The sequence below is a fragment of the Antedon mediterranea genome, chromosome 1, assembly GCF_964355755.1.
Source record: "Antedon mediterranea chromosome 1, ecAntMedi1.1, whole genome shotgun sequence".
NCBI lineage: Eukaryota > Metazoa > Echinodermata > Crinoidea > Comatulida > Antedonidae > Antedon > Antedon mediterranea.
The window spans coordinates 22,158,445-22,179,387 of NC_092670.1; the positions used below are offsets into that span (position 1 = coordinate 22,158,445).

General features: G+C 33.0%; 3 protein-coding genes across 12 annotated transcripts in view; 2 read left to right on the forward strand and 1 right to left on the reverse strand.

Moving 5' to 3' along the window:
• The window catches only part of LOC140062838 (inactive rhomboid protein 1-like), a 42,323-nt gene extending 37,031 nt beyond the window's left edge, over window positions 1–5,292 (forward strand). For all 3 annotated transcript variants that reach the window (XM_072109202.1, XM_072109220.1, XM_072109212.1), the window contains 4 exons: window positions 820–984; window positions 1,337–1,437; window positions 1,610–1,763; window positions 2,094–5,292. In XM_072109202.1, coding sequence (XP_071965303.1) covers window positions 820–984; window positions 1,337–1,437; window positions 1,610–1,763; window positions 2,094–2,534 — 861 coding nt within the window. In that variant the 3' untranslated portion in view covers window positions 2,535–5,292. The remainder of the gene's footprint in view (window positions 1–819; window positions 985–1,336; window positions 1,438–1,609; window positions 1,764–2,093) is intronic.
• Window positions 5,293–5,627: 335 nt separating this feature from the next.
• Window positions 5,628–10,980, reverse strand: LOC140062856 (cytosolic Fe-S cluster assembly factor narfl-like). Of its 2 annotated transcripts, XM_072109231.1 has the most exons (10): window positions 10,905–10,980; window positions 10,536–10,628; window positions 10,215–10,370; window positions 9,936–10,065; window positions 8,980–9,111; window positions 8,249–8,497; window positions 7,398–7,470; window positions 6,590–6,721; window positions 6,224–6,381; window positions 5,629–6,112 (listed from the first exon to the last, which is right to left on the reverse strand). In XM_072109231.1, exons 1-10 carry the CDS (start codon window positions 10,968–10,970, stop codon window positions 5,871–5,873), a joined length of 1,431 nt encoding a protein of 476 aa, XP_071965332.1. In that variant the 5' UTR covers window positions 10,971–10,980; the 3' UTR covers window positions 5,629–5,870. The 2 variants fall into 2 exon arrangements, with proteins under 2 accessions (XP_071965340.1, XP_071965332.1); XM_072109239.1 differs by lacking the exon at window positions 6,590–6,721 and having other exon boundaries at window positions 5,628–6,112.
• A 112-nt stretch (window positions 10,981–11,092) lies between these two features.
• LOC140062869 (cytochrome b-245 chaperone 1-like) lies at window positions 11,093–18,175 on the forward strand. Of its 7 annotated transcripts, XM_072109282.1 has the most exons (9): window positions 11,093–11,102; window positions 12,114–12,215; window positions 12,366–12,481; window positions 12,746–12,839; window positions 13,620–13,764; window positions 13,874–15,545; window positions 16,029–16,291; window positions 16,427–16,447; window positions 16,879–16,903. In XM_072109282.1, the coding sequence occupies exons 2-6, from the start codon at window positions 12,128–12,130 to the stop codon at window positions 14,007–14,009; spliced, it is 579 nt and encodes a 192-aa protein (XP_071965383.1). In that variant the 5' UTR covers window positions 11,093–11,102; window positions 12,114–12,127; the 3' UTR covers window positions 14,010–15,545; window positions 16,029–16,291; window positions 16,427–16,447; window positions 16,879–16,903. The 7 variants fall into 7 exon arrangements, with proteins under 7 accessions (XP_071965383.1, XP_071965360.1, XP_071965390.1 ...); XM_072109259.1 differs by lacking the exons at window positions 16,427–16,447; window positions 16,879–16,903 and having other exon boundaries at window positions 16,029–16,403; XM_072109289.1 differs by lacking the exons at window positions 16,427–16,447; window positions 16,879–16,903 and having other exon boundaries at window positions 13,635–13,764; window positions 16,029–16,403.
• Window positions 18,176–20,943: the final 2,768 nt, after the last annotated feature.

The window sequence follows — 20,943 nt, forward strand, 5'->3', positions numbered from 1 at the left end:
GTGTGCCTTCTCTTATACTCCTTTCACACCAAAAGCATTGACGCCCCGGTGTTTTGGTGTGAAAGGTAAAATCAAGCAACTCCGGAGTTCATAAAGTGGGGTTAAACAGCTGAACGTTATCCGGAGGGCAAACTGAATGTTTTGAATGGTCATGAATTCTGGGGTGTCTCCGGAGATCACTCCATGGTTTTGGTGTGAAAGAGGTATTATACTAGAAGTAAATGTTGGTTTTGGTGTGAAAGGGGTATTATACTAGAAGTAAATGTTGGTTTTGGTGTGAAAGAGGTATTATACTAGAAGTAAATGTTGGTTTTGGTGTGAAAGAGGTATTATACTAGAAGTAAATGTTGGTTTTGGTGTGAAAGAGGTATTATACTAGAAGTAAATGTTGGTTTTGGTGTGAAAGAGGTATTATACTAGAAGTAAATGTATACAATAGCTAACCCCTATTGAGATGATAACTCCAGTATTCAACAAAGTGTCCTCTTGATAGGCGTTCACCACTTGTGTAAAACATATAGTATTGCACTTATTGATGTTCCTTTTACTGGAAATTCCCTTTCATGGGGTGTTTCCATTACTATCCGTGTCCCAAATGAGAGGTTATACTGCAGTTATAACTGTTTCATGATTAGTACCTCAGGTGTTAAAACATAAACAGTTTTCCCCTCTGTTCACTTCACTGGAAAATGCCCTTTCATGGGGTGTTTTCTTAATAAGGGTGTTCCAAATTAGAGGTTATACTTTAGTTATAACTGTTTTGTGAGTACTGAACCTCAGGTGCTTGGCTCTGAATTTGTTGGTTTCTTGGTTTTCTAGATTTGTAAAGAGTCGTTTGAAGACAGTGAATACCCACATACAACTTGTGACTTGACAGGTAGGCCATGTTGTATAGGCATCGATGGAACCTGTAAAATAGTTAGTCAAGAATATTGTGATTTTGTCAAAGGATACTTCCATCCAGAGGCCACATTATGTTCACAGGTAAACTTTATATTTCATTTTTGAAAATCTGTAAAATTAAGTAAGAAATTGTAGTTTAGTTTTCTTTCGTTCTGGTTTAATAGTAGTATGCCTCTGTCTACACTATCAAACTATTTTGACCAAAAAAGTGTGATGTGCCCAAATATGGTGGTGATATGACATCATCATGTCCATATATGGGGACATCCCATTTTTTGTCACATAAAGTTTGATAGTGTAGACAAGGTTTTAGTTAAAGATACTTTTTCTCTTTGCCTTTATAATTTATTTCTATAGAAACGCTTAAGTAGTGATGCTTTGCTTTTGCCATGGTAACAATCCTGGTACTATTGAATTGTTATATATTTTGTAGGTGGATTGTTTGGATGATGTTTGTGGTTTAATACCGTTCGGCAATAAGGAAAAACCTGATCAAATATATCGTCTATGGTTATCAATATTTCTCCATGCCGGGTAAGTAGTTTCAGTACTGTAATGATATATTAATAATAATATATTATTAATATACACTAGGCAGTTGTCCGTGCCTAGTAAATGCTCTAGTAGTTTATAGTACTGTAACTCTATCTCTACTCATCTCTACTCATCGAACCTTTTCTTTCATATATATTTTTTTTATTTTCAGTATTTTTCATTGTATTTTGAGTATTATAATGCAGATGACAATATTAAGAGATCTTGAGAAGTTAGCTGGATGTCTTCGTATTGCCACTATTTACCTCATTAGCGGTATTGGTGGTAATTTAATGAGTGCCATCTTTATACCATACAGAGCAGAGGTTCGTACATTTTTCATTTAGATATTAAACTGCTATTTATTAGATGAGAATTGAATCATGGAGCTATAAAATTAGTTTTATAGCTCCATGATTAAACTATAAACCACGAATGATTCTTTGAAACAAATCCTGGTAGTAGAACACTGTAGTTTACTATGTTTGAGTGGCTTGCTATGCTTGAGTGGTTTGTTATGTTTGAGTAATTTGCTATGCTTGAGTGGTTTACATTGCTTGAGTGATTTTCTATGAGTGGTTAAGCTAAGGCCTAATACAGTTATAAAGTTTTCATCAATAAAGTATAATTGGTGTTTTTCTTTTTTGTTATGGTAGGTGGGTCCTGCAGGTGCACAGTTTGGTTTACTGGCGTGTCTGGTGGTCGAAGTTCTTCAGAATTACCAAATACTGCGCAATCCAGGTTCAGCACTTGGCAAACTTTTAATAATAATCTCAGCACTGTTTGTGTTAGGTCTGCTCCCGTGGATTGACAATTACGCGCATTTAGGTGGTTTCATCTGTGGAACATTGTTGTCTTTCATTTTTTTACCATACGTTTACTTCGGGGAGTTTGATAGAAATCGTAAACGGCTACAAATAGTGATATCAACCGTACTTTTGCTGTTGTATTTTATGGCTATGTTTATAATCTACTACCTCAAACCACTGCGTAACTGCAATTGGTGTTCGTACTTCAATTGTGTACCACTAACTGAGGACTTTTGTAGTAATATGGACGTACGATTAGAAAATGATGAATTGCACCCTACAAGATAATATTACTAGATTTTATTCAGAGAACTATAACAAATTTATTCAATAATATAAGTATACAAGATTGAACGAAGGATTGAGCTGAAATTACAGGTGGTCAAATACGTTTATGCAAATATTCAGGTTCTAAACATAAAGCTGTTATCAAAGACAAGTATATTTTATAGACAAAATGACATTAACACCAGCATCCATGTGATGTTCGAGTGGTGTACTATGCTTGGGTGGTTACTCCGCTTGAGTGGTTACTCCGCTTGAGTGGTTACTCCGCTTGAGTGGTTACTATGCTTGAGTGATTATGTTATAGGTACACTGTACTTATTCATTGAATGTTCTTATGTTTTCAAAAGTTTGATTGTTTATATTATGTGTAGATGATACGTATAGACTAATATATAATATATAGGTATATCCATATAAAAAAGATACCATCATTTTTTTTTTCTGATTAATGAACAGTTGGTTTTTATACCAAAAAAAACCCATCTTGATACGGTTTGATTTCATTTACAATCTGTATTTGAATATTATATTTTAAAATATATCCGAAAGAACAAAACCAAGAACCTTTGAAAAAAATCATCTGTACTTATTAGATTTTTTTTTCTTTTTCTACAATTTTGAATTTTTAGTTGACAGCTGTGATTATGAAGCAATAATTTTGATATATTTTAAATTTTTTTGTTTTATACTTTTGTTTATGTTGCAATGTGATTATTTTTTGCAGTATTCTATTGGTGTGTGCCTATTTATTAGATACTGCAGTAAACTAAAAATACCGGTTGAATTCTGATACAGAACAGTACAGTAAAATTCTCTACCACAGTATCATCTTAATAGTGCTAATACTTAATAGTGTTACTGCAGTAAAGTACAACTACTGCAGTATATTGCTGGTGCTATGATACAGTATGCTAGTTTCCTGTTCAAATATTATCTTATTATGATTACTGCAGTATTAATATAGGTTCACAGTACAAAATAGAATTTACTGCAGAAGAGTCACTAACAATGTCCATTAATACAGTTTCAGTTGATTATGCAATGATTTTGTCAAATATTTAAATCACGATTTTATTATGTGCAATATACCTTTAGTAATTACTTTTTAATTTAATATTTTAATTTATAACCTGATGCAAATGATTAAATCTGAAGTGGAATATCTTTTGTGAACAAAATAAAACATTAGGCAAGTTTCCAATTGAATGACATGGTGTGTAATTCTGAAATCATTACTAAATCATGTTTTTGTGATGTTGTATTTTGGAAATTTATAATAATATGATGTTTGAATAATTTGTAAAATTGTTTATAATACCTCTTTCACACAGCAAAACTGTGGAGTTTGCACACACTACGGCGCACATCACACAAAACGCTGGTGTTGACGCCGTATTGTATGTACAGTATGTAAACTACACAGTTTTGAGAGATAGTGTGAAAGAGGTGTTAGACAACGTGAAGCTTTTAAACCTTAAATTTACCAATGTTGTATCATTCAATCTCTAATTTCACAACTTAAATTTATCTTGAGAATGCTTTCATTTTCACTTCAGTTAAAGAAAAAAAAGTTATTTATACCAAGTGTTCCCATATTTATTTTAGCTGTAGTTGTGTAAATTTAAATGTATTTGTACATTAATGTTAATAACATTTTCATGATGTATTCTCAGTTTTGTTTTTATTATTATATTATTTAGTTTATTTTTTTAAGTTGTTAATTTTACAAATGATTACTTGCAATTTATTTTAGGTGCTGCATAGTTTGTAAAATGTGTTTCTTTTTGAAAGTTTCTGAACAGGATATGGTTTCCTTAAAACTAGACACAATTAATAATTGAATATTAAACCCAGAAGATTGTGACAAATAATATATGTTCTTCCATTAAATAACAAGTTTGATTAAACTTTTGATTCATAGAGACCTCCTCAATGTAACCCCCTAGATGTAACAACAATTCGATTGTTATGCTATACTAGTTTTTATAGTGATTAGTGCCCCTGTTAAGGGGACACCTTCAGTTTCCAACAAAGAGCTGCTTAATAGGGATGTGATCCCCTCAATAGGGTTTGCTTGTAGTGTTAAAACATAATATATTGCTCCTTGTAACTTCTGTAGAAATGAGAATTTAATTTCTGCAAGAGTTAAGTCTGTGCATGACACCATTTAAATTGTAACCTGCCTTATCTTGGACTTGTTAGCAATCATCCACTGACACCATTTACATTGTAACCTGCCTTATCTTGGACTTGTTAGCAATCATCCACTGTTGCATTCTTTTTAATGATTCTAGATTTTGTATTGGTTGTATATTTTGTTTCTCTTTAATTAGAAAAAAAACCAAAAGAGAAAGTCTACCTGTAAATGTCAAAGGTCGATTTTCCAGATATAGACAAAATGAATGCATGTTCAGGGACCACTATATGGATTGAAATTGAGAGTAAAATTCTCAAGAATCAAGAATGATGTTTTGTGTGCGTATTTGTGTCTTAATAGGTTAAGGTCTTCCAGGACGCATATTTTTTTTTTCCAGGACGAACGTGGGCAGAAATCATGAATAATTCATTACCTTAATTATTTTCTATATAAAGAATTGCAAGATAGCTGATCTACTTCCTAAATATACTAAACCTAACCCTCTAAATAATCTCTCTCAACTATTAAAAAAAAACATGTTCATGAAAGACCTTGAACCGAGGGCTCCAGCGTAATAGGTTAAAGCCTTTACCACTAGACCAAACATTTCGGTTGGCAAACGCTGTTTACACTAATTATTTAATCTCTCTGCATACTTATATAGCGCCCTCTATAATGTTCCCTATTATGTCATAATTATTCATGAATTATTCATGATTTCTGCCCACATTCGTCCTGGAAAAAAAAATTACGCTTCCAGGACAGAGTCACCAAACCAAACGCCCCCTATCATATCAACCTGCTAATGCTGAAAAGTTAAATATCTGCAAACCATTCTTTCATCGTGACTTAAAACCACTTTTTCATTCATTTATGACCCGTATTAGCTCCAATACTACCAATATCAACAACTTTAATTTATAAATCTATTGTTTGTATTTGTCAGGGCAACAGAAACATCAAAACATAGTATTATTAATAATTTACCATATAACAAATTTATTTCTATTTCATAATTTTCATTAATAATAAATACTAGGTTGGAATGTTCTTGTACCAAGAAGTATACAGGATTCATAGCAACTGCATTTATGTTTTTGTCATCTTTTTCTCCTCATAGTATAGTCTATGGCAATAGTTTTTCACCTCATAGTACTATATATGGCAACCGTTTTCAGTTCTCAAAAGTTTTTTTTTTACTACCATTTGATAACTAGAGCATTTGTCATCTTTTCCACCTCATGGTACTGTGTATGTAACATTGATTTAGACTTTATCGAATCCTTTCCACCAAGCCAATCAGCATAAAGCTTTTTTACATCTTCACTATCTTCTGGTTTAACTGGCGCAATCTCTGAATAAATTTTCTCGACTCTTTCTAGTAAATCTTTAGCGGGTTCATCATCTAATGGACGAATCTGGCCTCCTCCATTTAAACAACCTGCAAAGTAAATGTTATTCTTAGAGTAATTCTATTGCAGAAATTTGTAACGCATCAGCTGGTAATTGTCTCACTTGGCTTGTTTTTTGTATATATTTTATATCAACCAACCTGATGGACAAGCCATAACTTCAACACAATGGTACAGGCTTTTTCCTCGTTTAAGTTTCTGCACCAAATTCTGAATATTCCTGAAGCCATATGCCAACGCAAATCTCAACACCACTTCGCCTTCATGCTCCAATATTACCTCTTTAAAATCTTTATTTCTAACCAAAAAAAAACAAATAAACTTTTAGTCTATTATACTCGTGTTAAATTGGTTTTTCTACCATCTGTCATGCTTTATGAATTACGAGTACTGTATATGAGAATACACTACTGTTTCAGCTTTTACATGTACAGTACTACCCTGGTGGGAGCAGTTAAAAATTGTTCCCACAAAAGTGTAACACACTACGTTGTTGCCTACCTTACCTTAGAGTTTTGTATTGCATATCATGTACTTTGGCACCAAATAATTCTTGAGATGCATAATGGAAGATGTGGTGAACATACCCACCAGAACCCCCTCCTTCATGGTTTATGATGGCTGCATCATGGTCACATCTAAACAAATTAAAATGTATAGAATATTCTCTCCTTTCCAGTGAATATAGAATATCATAAAGCATGCACTTGTCAATTGTATGACCCACTATACTACCCCCGGGAGAGGTGCGTCATGGATGCGTCATTTACAAATACTTACTGATGTGTCAATTGTATGACCCACTATACTACCCACGTGAGAGGTGCGTCATGGATGCGTCATTTACAAATACTTACTGATGTGTCAATTGTATGACCCACTATACTACCCACGTGAGAGATGCGTCATTGATGCGTCATTTACAAATACTTACTGATGCAGGGGTGTGTCAAAAAACCTAGATAGTACATCACATCAATGCACAATGGTTTGTCATTGTCCATCATCTTACCACTCATCATTATCATCGTCATAAAATTGTGCATTAATAGGACAGCCCATACAATTGTATGTATAGAACGTGAAAACAAGGATTGTCTGCATATTCTTGGCCTACCTTCTCTAACTTATTAGTGACCTCATACAAAAGAATGTATTACACAAAGCCATTACATCTACCCCTGCTGTTTTTAGGACAGGTTTGCAGGCAATCATTTTCATTGAGCTCAATAAATAAATGTATCCCTTTTACAAAATGATTATATTTTTTCACTTGCAGAGCCTCTATATTCAAGTAGACAAACAATAACTTACAATGAATCTAATTGTCTACTTTCAATATCCGCCAAAGACAGTCCTTCACTGTCAAGCATCATGTCAACTTCAGCTGAAAATACAGAGTTGCTCCTTTAATGAGTGTTTTATTAGCATAGGTTAAGATACCTTAACATCATCACTCTATCTGAACGCCGCGAGAAGTTGTCAAGAAAATTCTTTGATAAAATGAAAAAAGAAGATCATATATTACACTCTCTCTTACCTAAACCTCCCACACACAACCATCAGCTCCGACGTGTTAGATCGTTCACCCTCCCCAAAGTCCGGACACAACGCACAAAAAACTTCATTACTTTCCACGGAGTTTTCAATGATTGGTGAATGATCAGTAACTGAGTTATGATAAGCAAATTGTGAACCCCTATTGGTTTGTGTTACTGGATGTACTATGATGGCCATTGAAAGACTGATTTGTGGACTATGATATATTTTAGTATTACTTGTTTGGACTGTGTTATACTATGTGTTTACATATTTACTATTATATTTATGTCAACTTCATCACTGCTTACTTGATGCAATAAAGGAAATAAATAAATAAATAAATAAATGCAGGTCATTTAATGTAAGTTTTCCATTTAGTTGTACTATCAATGCATAAGCATGTGAAAAAACAACAGGAATAACATAGATATATGATGCTCATCTGAGTATTGTGGTAGTCTCATAATTAAATTGTTCATGGTTTCTTAATAGACATATTTACACGCCATACCATATTTTTACTAACTATTTCCATAATAAAGGTACTACAGCAGAATTTCAATTTTACTAGAACAGTATAAGATAACTGGCCCCATAATAGATGTAATTTCTTTATTGCTTACCAGATGTTATAACACAATCAACATCTCTCGTCTTGTAGATGTCATTGTAAAAGTCCTCGCGTGAAGCCTCAAGCTTCTTATCAAAGCAGGGCATTACCGTCACATGATACACCATGTCAGGGGTCAGGCCATGTATCCTGGCCAGGTAATCCTTCACTAAACTGCCCATTATTTGTTGAGGTGACTTTGTAGTACTGATGTATGGTAAGACATAACTTCCGTGTGTTTTCTCAGCATAGCACACCCAACCTAAAAAAAATACATAGTCTGATTATTGTGTCGTCAATTTATTATCGACATCCTAGCAGATTATTAGCCTATAATAATCCCCGATGGTTCTATGAAACCATTAAGTTAATCATAAATGTCTGTACAATAAAGGAATTTCCCAACTCACTATTTAGCTTATTATAGCATGCCCCACCCATACTCCTCCCATACTCCACCCATACTCCTCATTGTATACTGTATGTAGTATCTGAGTCAACAGTGATGTAGCCATGAGAAAGTAGTCCGGTTTTCGCAAGAAAAGGAAACAATCTTTGTTCAAACCACTGGGTCATCAAAGGCCTTTGTGAAAAAGTGGACAGGTTGAAACCTTACCAACCGTACTGGTGGCTAAGGGACAATAATACACATTACTTTTGAATGTATGGACAGTTGAAGATGTATTTCATGCAGCAGATAATTTACAAGCTCATCTACACATAATACAATTGATACAAAATTACCTGGACAAGCTGAGGCTAGCATTGGCAATGATCCTTTTGTTGCTTTGTTGTTATAACGTCGTATGAACTCATATTGACTTTCTAACAAGCTTAAATTTCTTGCAAATGTTGTATCGAAAACATAATCAACACCTTATATAGAAAAAATAAAACAAATTAATTATTACATCTTCCAGGACAGTCATGCAAACAACATAATTGTTCATTTTAATATGAAAATTGAGAAGCAATTGTAAACCTTTAGCACTGTCTACATCCACTATCAAATTACTGTAATTTCACAAAAAATGTGATGTGCCAAAATATGGTAGTGATATGCCCAAATATGGTAGTGATATGACATCATCATGTCCATATATATGTGGGGATTAATCTAATCATGTGATAATTAAATACTGCCCCCTATAGGTGTTACTGCCCCCTATAATTGTAACAGTCTTTTTCAAATGATTTGCTTTCTTTTGTATTCATGAACCGGTCAAGGAAGCAGATAGTTTTGTCTCTTATTTAATTAAAGATCTGATTAAAAGGACCATACTGATCTCTATTGTTATGCTAAAAACAAATTAAAACCAAATACACCACCGGACCGTGGTAAAAGTGAGAAAAGGCGTGTTTTTCCTTTTGTGTTGTCGTCCACATCCTTACATATATTTTTATATATATTTATTTTTTATATCTTTGTATTTTTATAGTTTATTTTGTATTTACTGTTTGTATTGTTTGAGGGTTTCTAATGATCACCTTTTATGCTGGATGGATCACCCTCATAAAATATTGTTCAAAAAAAAAAAAAATATGGGCATATCACATTTTTGTCACATAAATTTTTATAGTGTAGACAGAGTGTTCTTTTCAGAGCCTGGGATAATCTGTTGATTGTTAAAAGCACTATATAAATTTGACAACATTAAGATTATATTTTAGTAGAAAATTTAACTGAATTTTCAAGTAACCTAATTGCTTTAAAAATCCTGTTAATTTCTCAGCAGCTTCTTGTGAATTTATTTTATACTTGGCTGCTAGGGACGCTCTTGATTGCGGTGAGATGGAGACCACTACCAACTTGCGTTGAGACTGCTCTTCCTGTTGGTAAAAAAGTACTTATTTAAAAACGCAACACATTGGGCTGAAATGGGTCTCACCCACTAAACAATTCACTGATTGGGAGGATCATATTACCCACCCATCATCAGCAATCCCTTGATATGTCATAAAATTACCACGAAACTTACAGTTGTGAGACCTTTATTTTCCCCAAGGATCCTATATAATTCTTGTTGACTCTGTTGGGTAATGAGAACGCTCTCAGCTGATGTTATGCAACCACTGCAGGCTAGACAATCATTAAGTGTAATCTCAGCTTTCTCTAACTTTGTCTTAATACCATCCTTAAAATGAAAAAAAAATATTATTATTTAATACAAAATACATTTAACAGGATAGTAAATCTTATTATGTGAAAAAAAAAAGATTTTTAGAACAACAGACTAGAATTACAAGCACTGGACTATATAATATAATTTAATTGTGGGTCTAGAACTTGTTTTATTTACCGTTTCAACTTGATAATGACTTCCATCTGCCTCTATTTTGATAGCCGCTGTCTTGCCGCTAATTCTGTTCACTTTAACCGGCTTTACACATTCCTAAATACAGTAACAATAATAACAAAATAATGGTATTAGATTACAAAACTAGTCATACAAATAAGTTGACATATTAGTAATCAGGACGAACCGACCACATTTCAAGTATGTACTGCCGAAAGTGACTGCTTCCCCTCCGCCGTAGGCATACTTTCTTAAAACTTAAGCCTCTTTGTTTTTCTCTCACATAGTCCTTACGAAATCTCATCCTATTTGTTTAAAACGATTCTTATATACGTATGTTGAAACATTTATTAATAAAACCTACTAAAATACCTGAGATGGTGTTATAAAATCGTCTAAATCTGTTAAACGTAGAGCACCACTAAAATTAGACGCCATGTTTCGTGTGTCGGACCTCTTTGTTTTGTTTTTATTATTGCCTTACGTCATTTTTAAAAGTTGTGATTGGTTGGTAGTTAAACCACGTGCTAATTAATAACAAGGGTAAAAAAACAAGTCATTTCCGCACCGGTAGGCATAGGCTTGGCTTGCTTTAATTTTTTTCATGATATAATAAATGTCATAAATTATATGAAATTTCTGCGCACAAATAATACAAATTAATTTATATTATAACTGAGTTACTGATGAGGGTATATAGGGTTTTGCTTTTGTGGTTTTTATAAAAAATAGACCAGCCCTTGGACCGCCTAGGCCTAGCCTACTAGGTAGGCATAATACTTGTTTGTACTCCTCTCTAGGGCCTAGACTAGGCCTATCTATATATATATAATTATATATATATATATATATATATATATAGGCCTTGCTTGGCTGTCGCGCTGGCTAGGCCTGTCATCTATTTAGCTAGGCACTAGGCTAGATAGTAAGGCTTGCCCGCCTAGCTAGGTATTGCCCGGGCTATATTAAAGTTACCTAGCCGCCAGCTAGGTTAGTACGAGCAGCTTGATTGAGGGGGTGAACAGACAATCGGGGTCATCATAGAGACGATCGGGCTTATTTTTTATGTGCCCGATCGTCTTATACGTTTGGCCCAATTGCCTTAAACGTTGGGACCGAACGTCCACAACGTTGGGCCCGATAGCCAAGTATATCGTTCGTAAATCCGTTTCATTATAGTTTATAATTGAGATCTCGACAAAACCAATAAATGAGTATCGAAATGTACATAGTTTATTACATTTGTATCACAAACTCGTAGAAAGAACACCGTTAATTTATTTTATGGTGAACAATTATAAATCCATTTTTTTTCGTGTACCCGATCTTTTTTACTTTATTTTTATAATGGGCCGATCGTCTAATTATATTGGCCCGATTGTCTTAGCGGTTGAGCCGAAACGTCCACAAAGTTGGGCCTGAACGTCCGCAAGCGTTTGTACCCGATCGTCTTAAACAAAGCCTGATCGTCTGGCCCCGATCATCTGCCAATCCTTGACCTATATATAAGCATCAATTTAAAAGCATTTTACAACAATTATTTGTTTATTTAATATTAATTTCTCTTTTTTTTAAATTTAGGTAACTCGTTCAAGATGGTTTATATGAAAGTACATTCTGAAACTGAGGGTAGACTTCACCTTAAAAGAACACCAGGAATTCGCTCATGGAGTATATTAATAGGTTTGATTTGATCTTTATTTTATGGCCAGCTACAACCACAGAATCACCCACACTAAGATCCATAATTACCTACTGTACAATCACTGTTCAAAGTCCTAATATTCAAACCAACCAAATAAAGTTTTCTTTAATAATTCATTTTCTTGTTAGGATTCTTCGCGATTGGTTTTGGTCTTTGGAAATACACAGTAGACTCATTACCATGGAAACTATTATACATATCATTTTGTTTCATGATTGGTGTAACAAGCATTGATGATTGGGAGGTGAGTGTGCCCATTTTATCAAGGATCATAATATATCTTTTTCAGTGGCCAATGCATGAGACATTAAATTAAAATTAGTATAATCCATAATTGCGAAATACACTCTCTATGTTTACATTTTTTGTTTTCCTGTACTACATCAACCATTAAAATACAATACTCATGGTGGTTTAGTACATCAGTGTATTTATGGTGCATACCCCCATCCACATACTCCTCAATTTTATCTACCCAGAAAAACAAGCCAACAAATTTATTTTTTAGGATTGCATAATTGACAAGAAAAAGAATGAAGTCCGAATAAGCAAATCTGGTCTGATACGCAAGATATGCAGTATAGTAGCACCACCAAACTTTCGTAAGTATTTCTAAAGTTATGAACACTTTCTCGACCACTAGGGCACTGAGTTGTTTTGAATATGGTGAGGCCAAAAAGCAAAACAAACAAATAAAACACTAAAAAACAGGTTTTTAGTGTTTGTGCCTTTGTGAAAATTGTCATGGATTTTAATACAAAAAGTTAGGGGATCATAAACCTCTATCCATCCACCTCCATTTTTGGGGTGGGGGGGGGGGGGTGGATTTAATCTACTTTAAAGATATATTGTCCCCCTGAAAAAATAATTCTCAACAAAATTGTTGTTGAATATGCCATTTTAATGTATCAATTATCCTAATACTTATGTACTGAAAAAATGTATTTACCTGAAAATATGTAATTTAAAGCACAAAATGGCCAGCCAATGGATTTTTGGTTGAATTAACCATTTATTTTGTCATTTTACAAGTGAAAACATTATTTTTTTTCATTATTTTTCTATGGAAGTGATTAACTTCATTAAAACTACAAAATAACATATTCAAAGTCTGATTTAATTAATCTTCATTTTTCATGTTTTTGGGGGACAATACATCTTTAATACTTTGGTATGGAAAATAGAGTCTGAAGCTTTATGTCTAAACATTACCCTACTGTTCTGTTTTATACCTTGTAGTCTGGTGTTTTGTGTCTAACCATTAACCTACTGTGCTGTTTTCTACCTTGTATTCTGGTGTTTTGTGTCTAACCATTAACCTACTGTGCTGTTTTCTACCTTGTATTGTTGTTTTGTTTATAGTTGATTCATTTATATCTCAGTTGTAACAAATATAGAAGAGGTTAAATATGCAGATGTAGAAGAAGATGTTACCAAATTAGGCAAAGGTTGTTACGTTGTATTGAGGATGGAATCCGGAATGGCGTTGCCGTTAACCGACACTTGCACGCTGGGAGCAGATTCAAGGTAAGTGGTGTGCAATATTGTTTGCATAGCAGAATTAGGAAGGCCTAAATAAAAACTCTCAACCTCTTTATTCAGAAACTGATTTCTCTATTTTCTGTCTTCTTTTTAGTGAACATAGAGACATTGCTGATAAGATAAACGCATTCTTAAATCTAGATAGAAAAGAACCAAATAATATTGGATACATGGAGGAGTTATCAACTTCATCAAGCGATTCAGAAAATGAAGACAGCAAAAATAAATGAATACATTGATAAACTAATTTGCATATCTATTAGCATTATTGCATACTCGTCAATAAAACACCAAACTTACCAAGCTAGTATGAATAGTCAAGTCAATGAAACACCAAACTTACCAAGCTAGTATGAATAGTCAAGTCAATGAAACACCAAACTTACCAAGCTAGTATGAATAGTCAAGTCAATGAAACACCAAACTTACCAAGCTAGTATGAATAGTCAAGTCAATGAAACACCAAACTTACCAAGCTAGTATGAATAGTCAAGTCAATGAAACACCAAACTTACCAAGCTAGTATGAATAGTCAAGTCAATAAAACACCAAACTTACCAAGCTAGTATGAATAGTCAAGTCAATGAAACACCAAACTTACCAAGCTAGTATGAATAGTCAAGTCAATGAAACACCAAACTTACCAAGCTAGTATGAATAGTCAAGTCAATGAAACACCAAACTTACCAAGCTAGTATGAATAGTCAAGTCAATAAAACACCAAACTTACCAAGCTAGTATGAATAGTCAAGTCAATAAAACACCAAACTTACCAAGCTAGTATGAATAGTCAAGTCAATGAAAACTCAAACTGTAGTGAAGATGAAGCTTGGTAGATAACATGCTTATCTTCCAATCCTAAGGTTCAATGCTGACCTACCAGTAGTCTAGGTTCTAGACCCAAATTAGTAAAAAGATAAATATGTTTGCACATATGGCGTTTCATACGTATAATACTTGAGCTCACATTTTTTCAGACCAAAATTGAAACGCCGTAAAAAAAGACAATATCTAAAGCTTTGGAGCAAGTCTAACCTAACAATTATAGTACCAGGGTTGTGCTCACAACTGTGAGTTAGTTTATAAGCATTGTTCATCCATCCTGTAATAGGAAAGTAACTTGTTGTTTGAACATGTCGAAATTTAAAACATTCCCAATAATACCAAAGGTTTAGGTTAAAATCAAGCGATGGTACTTTGACATAAAGGTCAATGTTCTGATTATACACTAGCATGGTTACTTGTCACAATATGACCTGAAAAAGTTATAATGTATTTTTATATAACATAACTGTGAACATATTTACTATTATTTAAATTTTATATTTTTAATAAAAGCAGTAAGCAAAAATAATAGACAAATATATAATTTTTATCAATTTATGTAATAGAATAAAATAAATTAAAAAGGTCATCTAGCCTTCTTGTAAACCACATTTATTTTTTAATGTTTTCAATCATGGAGGTTATTGTGCATGATTCAATCCAATGTTGAAATAAATTGATAATAGATATAAGGACGAGTTATGTCTGTAATGTTATGACCTGGAAAGTCACTGTAAAATATGGTACTCGGACATTTGCAAATATTGGATGTTATTTAATACACTTTTATTCTTTTGGCGTGTCATATATAGTGTACAGATTTGTTTTTACTTATTAGACGCGCCATACCTAAACGTTGTTATTGTTCATCACAGCCAGAACTAAACGAACATTTATAAATGGCATGAGTTACATATTTCAACAATAAAAGCATTGAAAATGTAAGTTTTATTGATAGAAAGTTTATAGGGAGATTTATTAGTTATTAAAGTCTAATATGAAAGAGTGAAAATGTAAATTCCGGATAAATTAGTCTTTTAACATATGTTGTAAGCTAGGCCCACAAAATGTGGTAGCTGCACCGTAACAATTGTAGACCATTTCGTGCGTATATCCTTGGTCGGTAAACAACCGTGGACATTTGGTCCCAAATATCATGAAGGGTTAACAATACCAAGGTCTACCAGTGTGTTGTTACTGGTCGTACTCTTAATTATATACTTTATATATAGAGATATTAGAATAATAATTTAGTCTTAAAAATTTTAGTTAGAAATGTAAAAGTAAGTACTGCTCATTGAAATAAAAAGGCTCTCGTAGATTTTATGTGAGTCGTATGTTGGTTTGAAAACTTGTTACCATTGTGGCAAAGCAGAAAATGAGATTTTAAATTGTTTAAAACAAAATTATTTTATTAAATATAGGAATAAAGAATACACATCGAGTACAGATCCAACAATTATAGATGAAAAAGAACTATGGAATAAAAATGGCCGCTATAAACGTTATTGGACCCATCACCAACAAGTGTCAAAATGGATGAAAAAATATTCAACAAATTATAAAAAACAGTCACATTACCATAGCAATCAAATAAACTCATACATACCTTATTATAATAACCCATATCACATGACAAACAGTCAACGGAAAATGCAGAATCGTCACGGATACCAATCACATGACGGTAATTATTCACATTGGCCTGAAGGTCATGTGATAAATCATGCTGACGATGCAAACTTCGATGAAGATGAACTTTCAGATGATAGTTTTGAAATGGAAATAAGCGAGGAGTTAAGACATTTCTTTTCGGTTTCAGCCAAGTTCAAAGAAGAAAGAAGTGAGTATCGTTGTGATATATATTATTTGAATATGGAATTGCATAAAGACAAGTGAAGAATAGATGCTCATGTGGGAAACAATTCCATATATTTTGGTCCTTGTATTGTACAAAAAAAGTATGATGTTCCCAAATATGGCATTGATATGCCCAAATATGGTAGTGGTATTACATCATCATGTCCATATATGGGCACATTTTGTCAAATAAAGTTTGATAATGTAAACATAGCTTAAGCTAAACCTTTAAAATAATATTGGGATTACTGTAGATGTGCAATAAGTTAGATCGATTGTAACATTTATTTGAACAAAGAAACACATGACTAAATATGTATGTTTATTGCCAAACTGCTTATGCTCTCTAAACTATATCCTATACCATTCTTATTTAAATAACTAAAGTAAAACTATCTTTTCTCTTTTATTCAGGAAAAGCTAGAGAGTCGGAAGCATTAGAAGATGAATCAGGTAAATTTATTAAGAATTTCATATTTATTTGATATAAAGTCTAAAGATAGACAATGAAACTCTACACTAATGACTCAAAAGCCTGAACTACCTATCCTAAATAAACTATATATACTATACACCTATATTAGAAAATTAGTTATACTGTATATAAATGATTTTCAGCTCATTCTGCTCAACAATTAAAGAGAAGTACAGCGCCACCATCGGAACGCCCAGGACAACGACGATTGAAAGAAATGAAGGTACATACATTTTTTCTTTTTGATTTGCACCAACTATAATTAAATTGGTAACGATAAATTACTGTAAAGTGATAGATTTCTTATATTATTTGGTTTTTTTTTTTCAGGATCTCTATGGAAAGAATGCTGCTATGATTCATGGGATGGAAACAGCACTTCAACTACAATTTGATCGAGCATGTGACAAAAAGCAGCCTTCTCATTGGCCAATTATACCTCTTAATGTTTGAAAATGCAGAAATTGAGATAGACTTTCATACGCCATAGTCAATAGAATGACTATGATTACGCTTATCGTATAATAGATTCATAGTAACCCATTATGTTAAAAAAAAATCAGTGTACTCATGGAGTAAAGAATATACTCCATGGTGTACTATAATACTAATTAGAGGGATTTTTTTCTTCAAAATATCGACTTTATACTGTAGAATTCAATTATTATGCAATAATATTGTTATATGTGACTATATATTGTGTTGTTATCATTCTTAGTAATAGTGTCAAAAATGAAATTTAACCATATTTTTAATCCTTTGCTATTAGGCCTAATATATAGGTTTTTTTTTTTAGAGAAATGGAAAATGGATTGATGCAACATGAAAAATTGCAAAAATATTGACTTTAAAATAATGTTGAGGTAACATACACAGAACCCATTATGTGATTCTGCGAATGCCAAAAAATCGACTTGTTAAATATATATTGAGGTGACATGCGCAGATCACAGTATGTAATTCTGCGCATGTCGCATTATGATAATAGTAACCAACAATGTCAACAATTAAAGGGGTAGAAATGTTGCCATTTTTCGAAAAATATCCGTGTACTCTTTACAGGGATTAGTTTGAAAAATTTCCAGAATTTTGACAATATATATGACAATATGATTTATTTCTTTGGTGACCCTTTCAGCGTATGAAAGAACTATGCAATAATACTACTATATATGACCATATATTTCGGTATCATAATCTTATAGACTTAATAGTAACCAGTTGTGCCTAAAAATGGTCGCGATTAGACCTTCTTTTCATGGCCAGACTATCGACTTTTCAAAATCGTATGGTGCCTATACTACCAATAATATGTCAAAAGTAATATAACGGAGGGGACAAAGAGAATAAAATTCATTAAATTCATTTAGGCCTAATCAAGAAAATAGAAAAAAAGTAAAGTTTGTGATCAAGTGGTAGTAGCTTTTTTTAGGAGTTTAGTTTGCTAGCTAATAGCTAGTGTAAAATGATTGATTATCAATTATCAAATGGGGCTGAAACTATTTCTATGAACCCATTTCGGTAAATTTCCATACAATAGTAATTCGATTTTCTAATAACAATACGTTACACACTTCGTAAACATGTATGTATTGTTAACACATTCACTTCAGTCGGTAAAAATATTTCTTTTATCTCAAGCAACGTCCCATGTCACTCATATGAATAGAACTTGCATGAATAACTCTATATCTGACAGGCCTCTATAGAGAATCTACGTCATGGATTCCATAATGAAGAGTGCTTTTCTCTACATATTTTTGGGGTTTTTTGTTTCTTCTTTGGCAAAAATACCAACTGAAGAAGTACTTGCTGGAACTAAGAACTTCGGACTAGATTGCATAGTTCAGAATGTAGACGACTATGACGTTTTTTGGTATTTTGATGATGAAGTTTCAAATGCAGAGACAATAGTCAGTGTTAACAAAGATGTCATAAATACATTCGGTAATTTATATAGACTTATTATTATTATTATTATTATTTATTGCCAAAAACCAGTTACAAACAAACAAAACACAGAAACTAAGGGAGTAGGCAGGAACCTAAAAGTGAACCTAATCACTATAACAAGAGTTCAGGTTCCGTACTCCCAAAGTAACAACAATGCTATAAAATAAACTATATAAAAATATTTAAAAAACAAATAGACGAATCAACAGTGTCAATATAAAATAAACGGATATAATGTCGCAACACACAACTACCGTCTCGTTTTCAGAAATGTTCACGCATTCTATGAAGGCCGTTACTTGTGCAAACGGATTCTCAAAACGGAAAGCTATTCTAATGAACCAAGTGTAGTAGACATTTTTGTCAAAGTGTATACACTGTCCGATGATCCAACGATTTTATGTAATATTGATAAACTTAATATCATCGAAGGTGTAACCCGGGTAAATGCAACTTACAAAGTCATTGTAGGAGATATTCCAGTAAATGTTAGAGTCTGCTTAATGGATAATGAACACAAATTACACTGTTGCAAGGAACTAGACAGCCCACAGCAAGGTGTATTTAATAATGGATCTTATAGAACATTAACACGTAAAAAGAACAGATTTTATTTTGAAGCATCCCATGATTATCTTTCACAGAACTTGACATGTTCTACACAAATACCAAATATTATGCATCCGCCAGAATTTTTTAGTATGCCCGATATCGCAGAATATAACGCAGGGGATTATTTAGCCCTACCAATGAATGTGACGTCAAACCCCTTGAGGATGGGTGTTTCAATTCGTCAATGCGTTGGAAATGAATCACAATGTTTGATGTCCCAAATTATACATGAAACTGAAATAAAGATTATGTCTTGGACTACTTTTCAAAAGGAATTATATTATTTCCAACAACAAGACAACGTTGACGGAAAATGATCATGGTACCAGGATTATGGTCATAGCAGATAATGGCATTGGTACAGATTTTCATATCTTTACATTGTATTGCAAGACAAGGAATACGGATCAGGGAGGTAAATGGAAGAATATTTTAACCTTTGTATGTGGGTGTATCGTAGGAAAATTCGGACCAAAAATTGTGAAATATTTCTATCACCGGATACACGGAGAGAGAGAACCAGAAAGAGATATAATCGAGTAATCAAAACTCTAGCAATGTCAATGTCTTGATTGAAAGCAAGATATAATCAAAAAGTGTAGAGTAAAGTTATGGCTTCAAAAATTCTCCCTATTATGTTGAATGCAGCATTTGCATGTGTTTTCTTTGGGGGTTTTTTTGGTATTGCATTGGGTCATTGAAAAATGTAATTGTTTAATTTGTTATGATGTTAGCTAATTTTTCTTGATTGGTGTTGATTCATATATTATAATTAGAATTTGTAGTCTGTTGTATATATTGGTCGTGGGCCAGACTTCGCCGCATCTTGTTCTTCAACCTTTTCTTTGCGAATGAAGTCGTTTAGTTGATTAATCATCAACACTAACTTCTGCTGCATCTCATCACATTCAATCTGGATTGGCTCGACTCCTGTTATAAGTTAACAAATAGGAAAGGTATAAATAATGAAAATGAAATTCTAGTTTTAGATATGAGATGTACTTTGATATAATATAATTAAGAATACAGTAGAATCCCTGACTCAACAAAGTGTCACTTTCATATGGAATGAATAGAGGTTAGCTGTGAATAGGAGTGTTCCAAAAGAAGGTTTTTACTGTATTTAATTCTATATATTTCTCATTTTTTGTTTGGTTTGAATGGATTGTAAATAAACAAATATATGGTTGTATAATGTGTTTTGTCTTTTGTGATTATTGGTGCAACTCTAAAATTAAACGTGTCTACTTGTTTATTACTAGTGAAAATGATATTAGTTATATCGTTGAGCCCTATCGACTATATAACTTTTACACACTTGCACTTGCACATCCCAAACAGGAAAAACCTTTTGTGTTGATTCCACATAGTAAATAATACTAACAATAGTGGGCCTATGTGCATGAGTGACTGTTTGAAAAGATAATTAAATGATATGT

What these genes read in the sequence shown, in the direction of transcription:
- LOC140062856 (XM_072109231.1), bottom strand. Translation starts at nt 10,970, where the DNA reads ATGGCGTCTAATTTTAGTGGTGCTCTACGTTTAACAGATTTAGACGAT. An exon ending in AAAATAAAGGTCTCACAACT is followed by an intron (nt 10,066 to 10,214) that starts GTAAGTTTCGTG and finishes TTTTACCAACAG; the next exon opens with GAAGAGCAGTCTCAACGCAA. An exon ending in AGTAGACAATTAGATTCATT is followed by an intron (nt 6,722 to 7,397) that starts GTAAGTTATTGT and finishes TAATTTGTTTAG; the next exon opens with ATGTGACCATGATGCAGCCA.
- LOC140062869 (XM_072109252.1), top strand. An exon ending in CAAGTTCAAAGAAGAAAGAA is followed by an intron (nt 16,448 to 16,878) that starts GTGAGTATCGTT and finishes TCTTTTATTCAG; the next exon opens with GAAAAGCTAGAGAGTCGGAA. An exon ending in AGCATTAGAAGATGAATCAG is followed by an intron (nt 16,918 to 17,082) that starts GTAAATTTATTA and finishes AATGATTTTCAG; the next exon opens with CTCATTCTGCTCAACAATTA.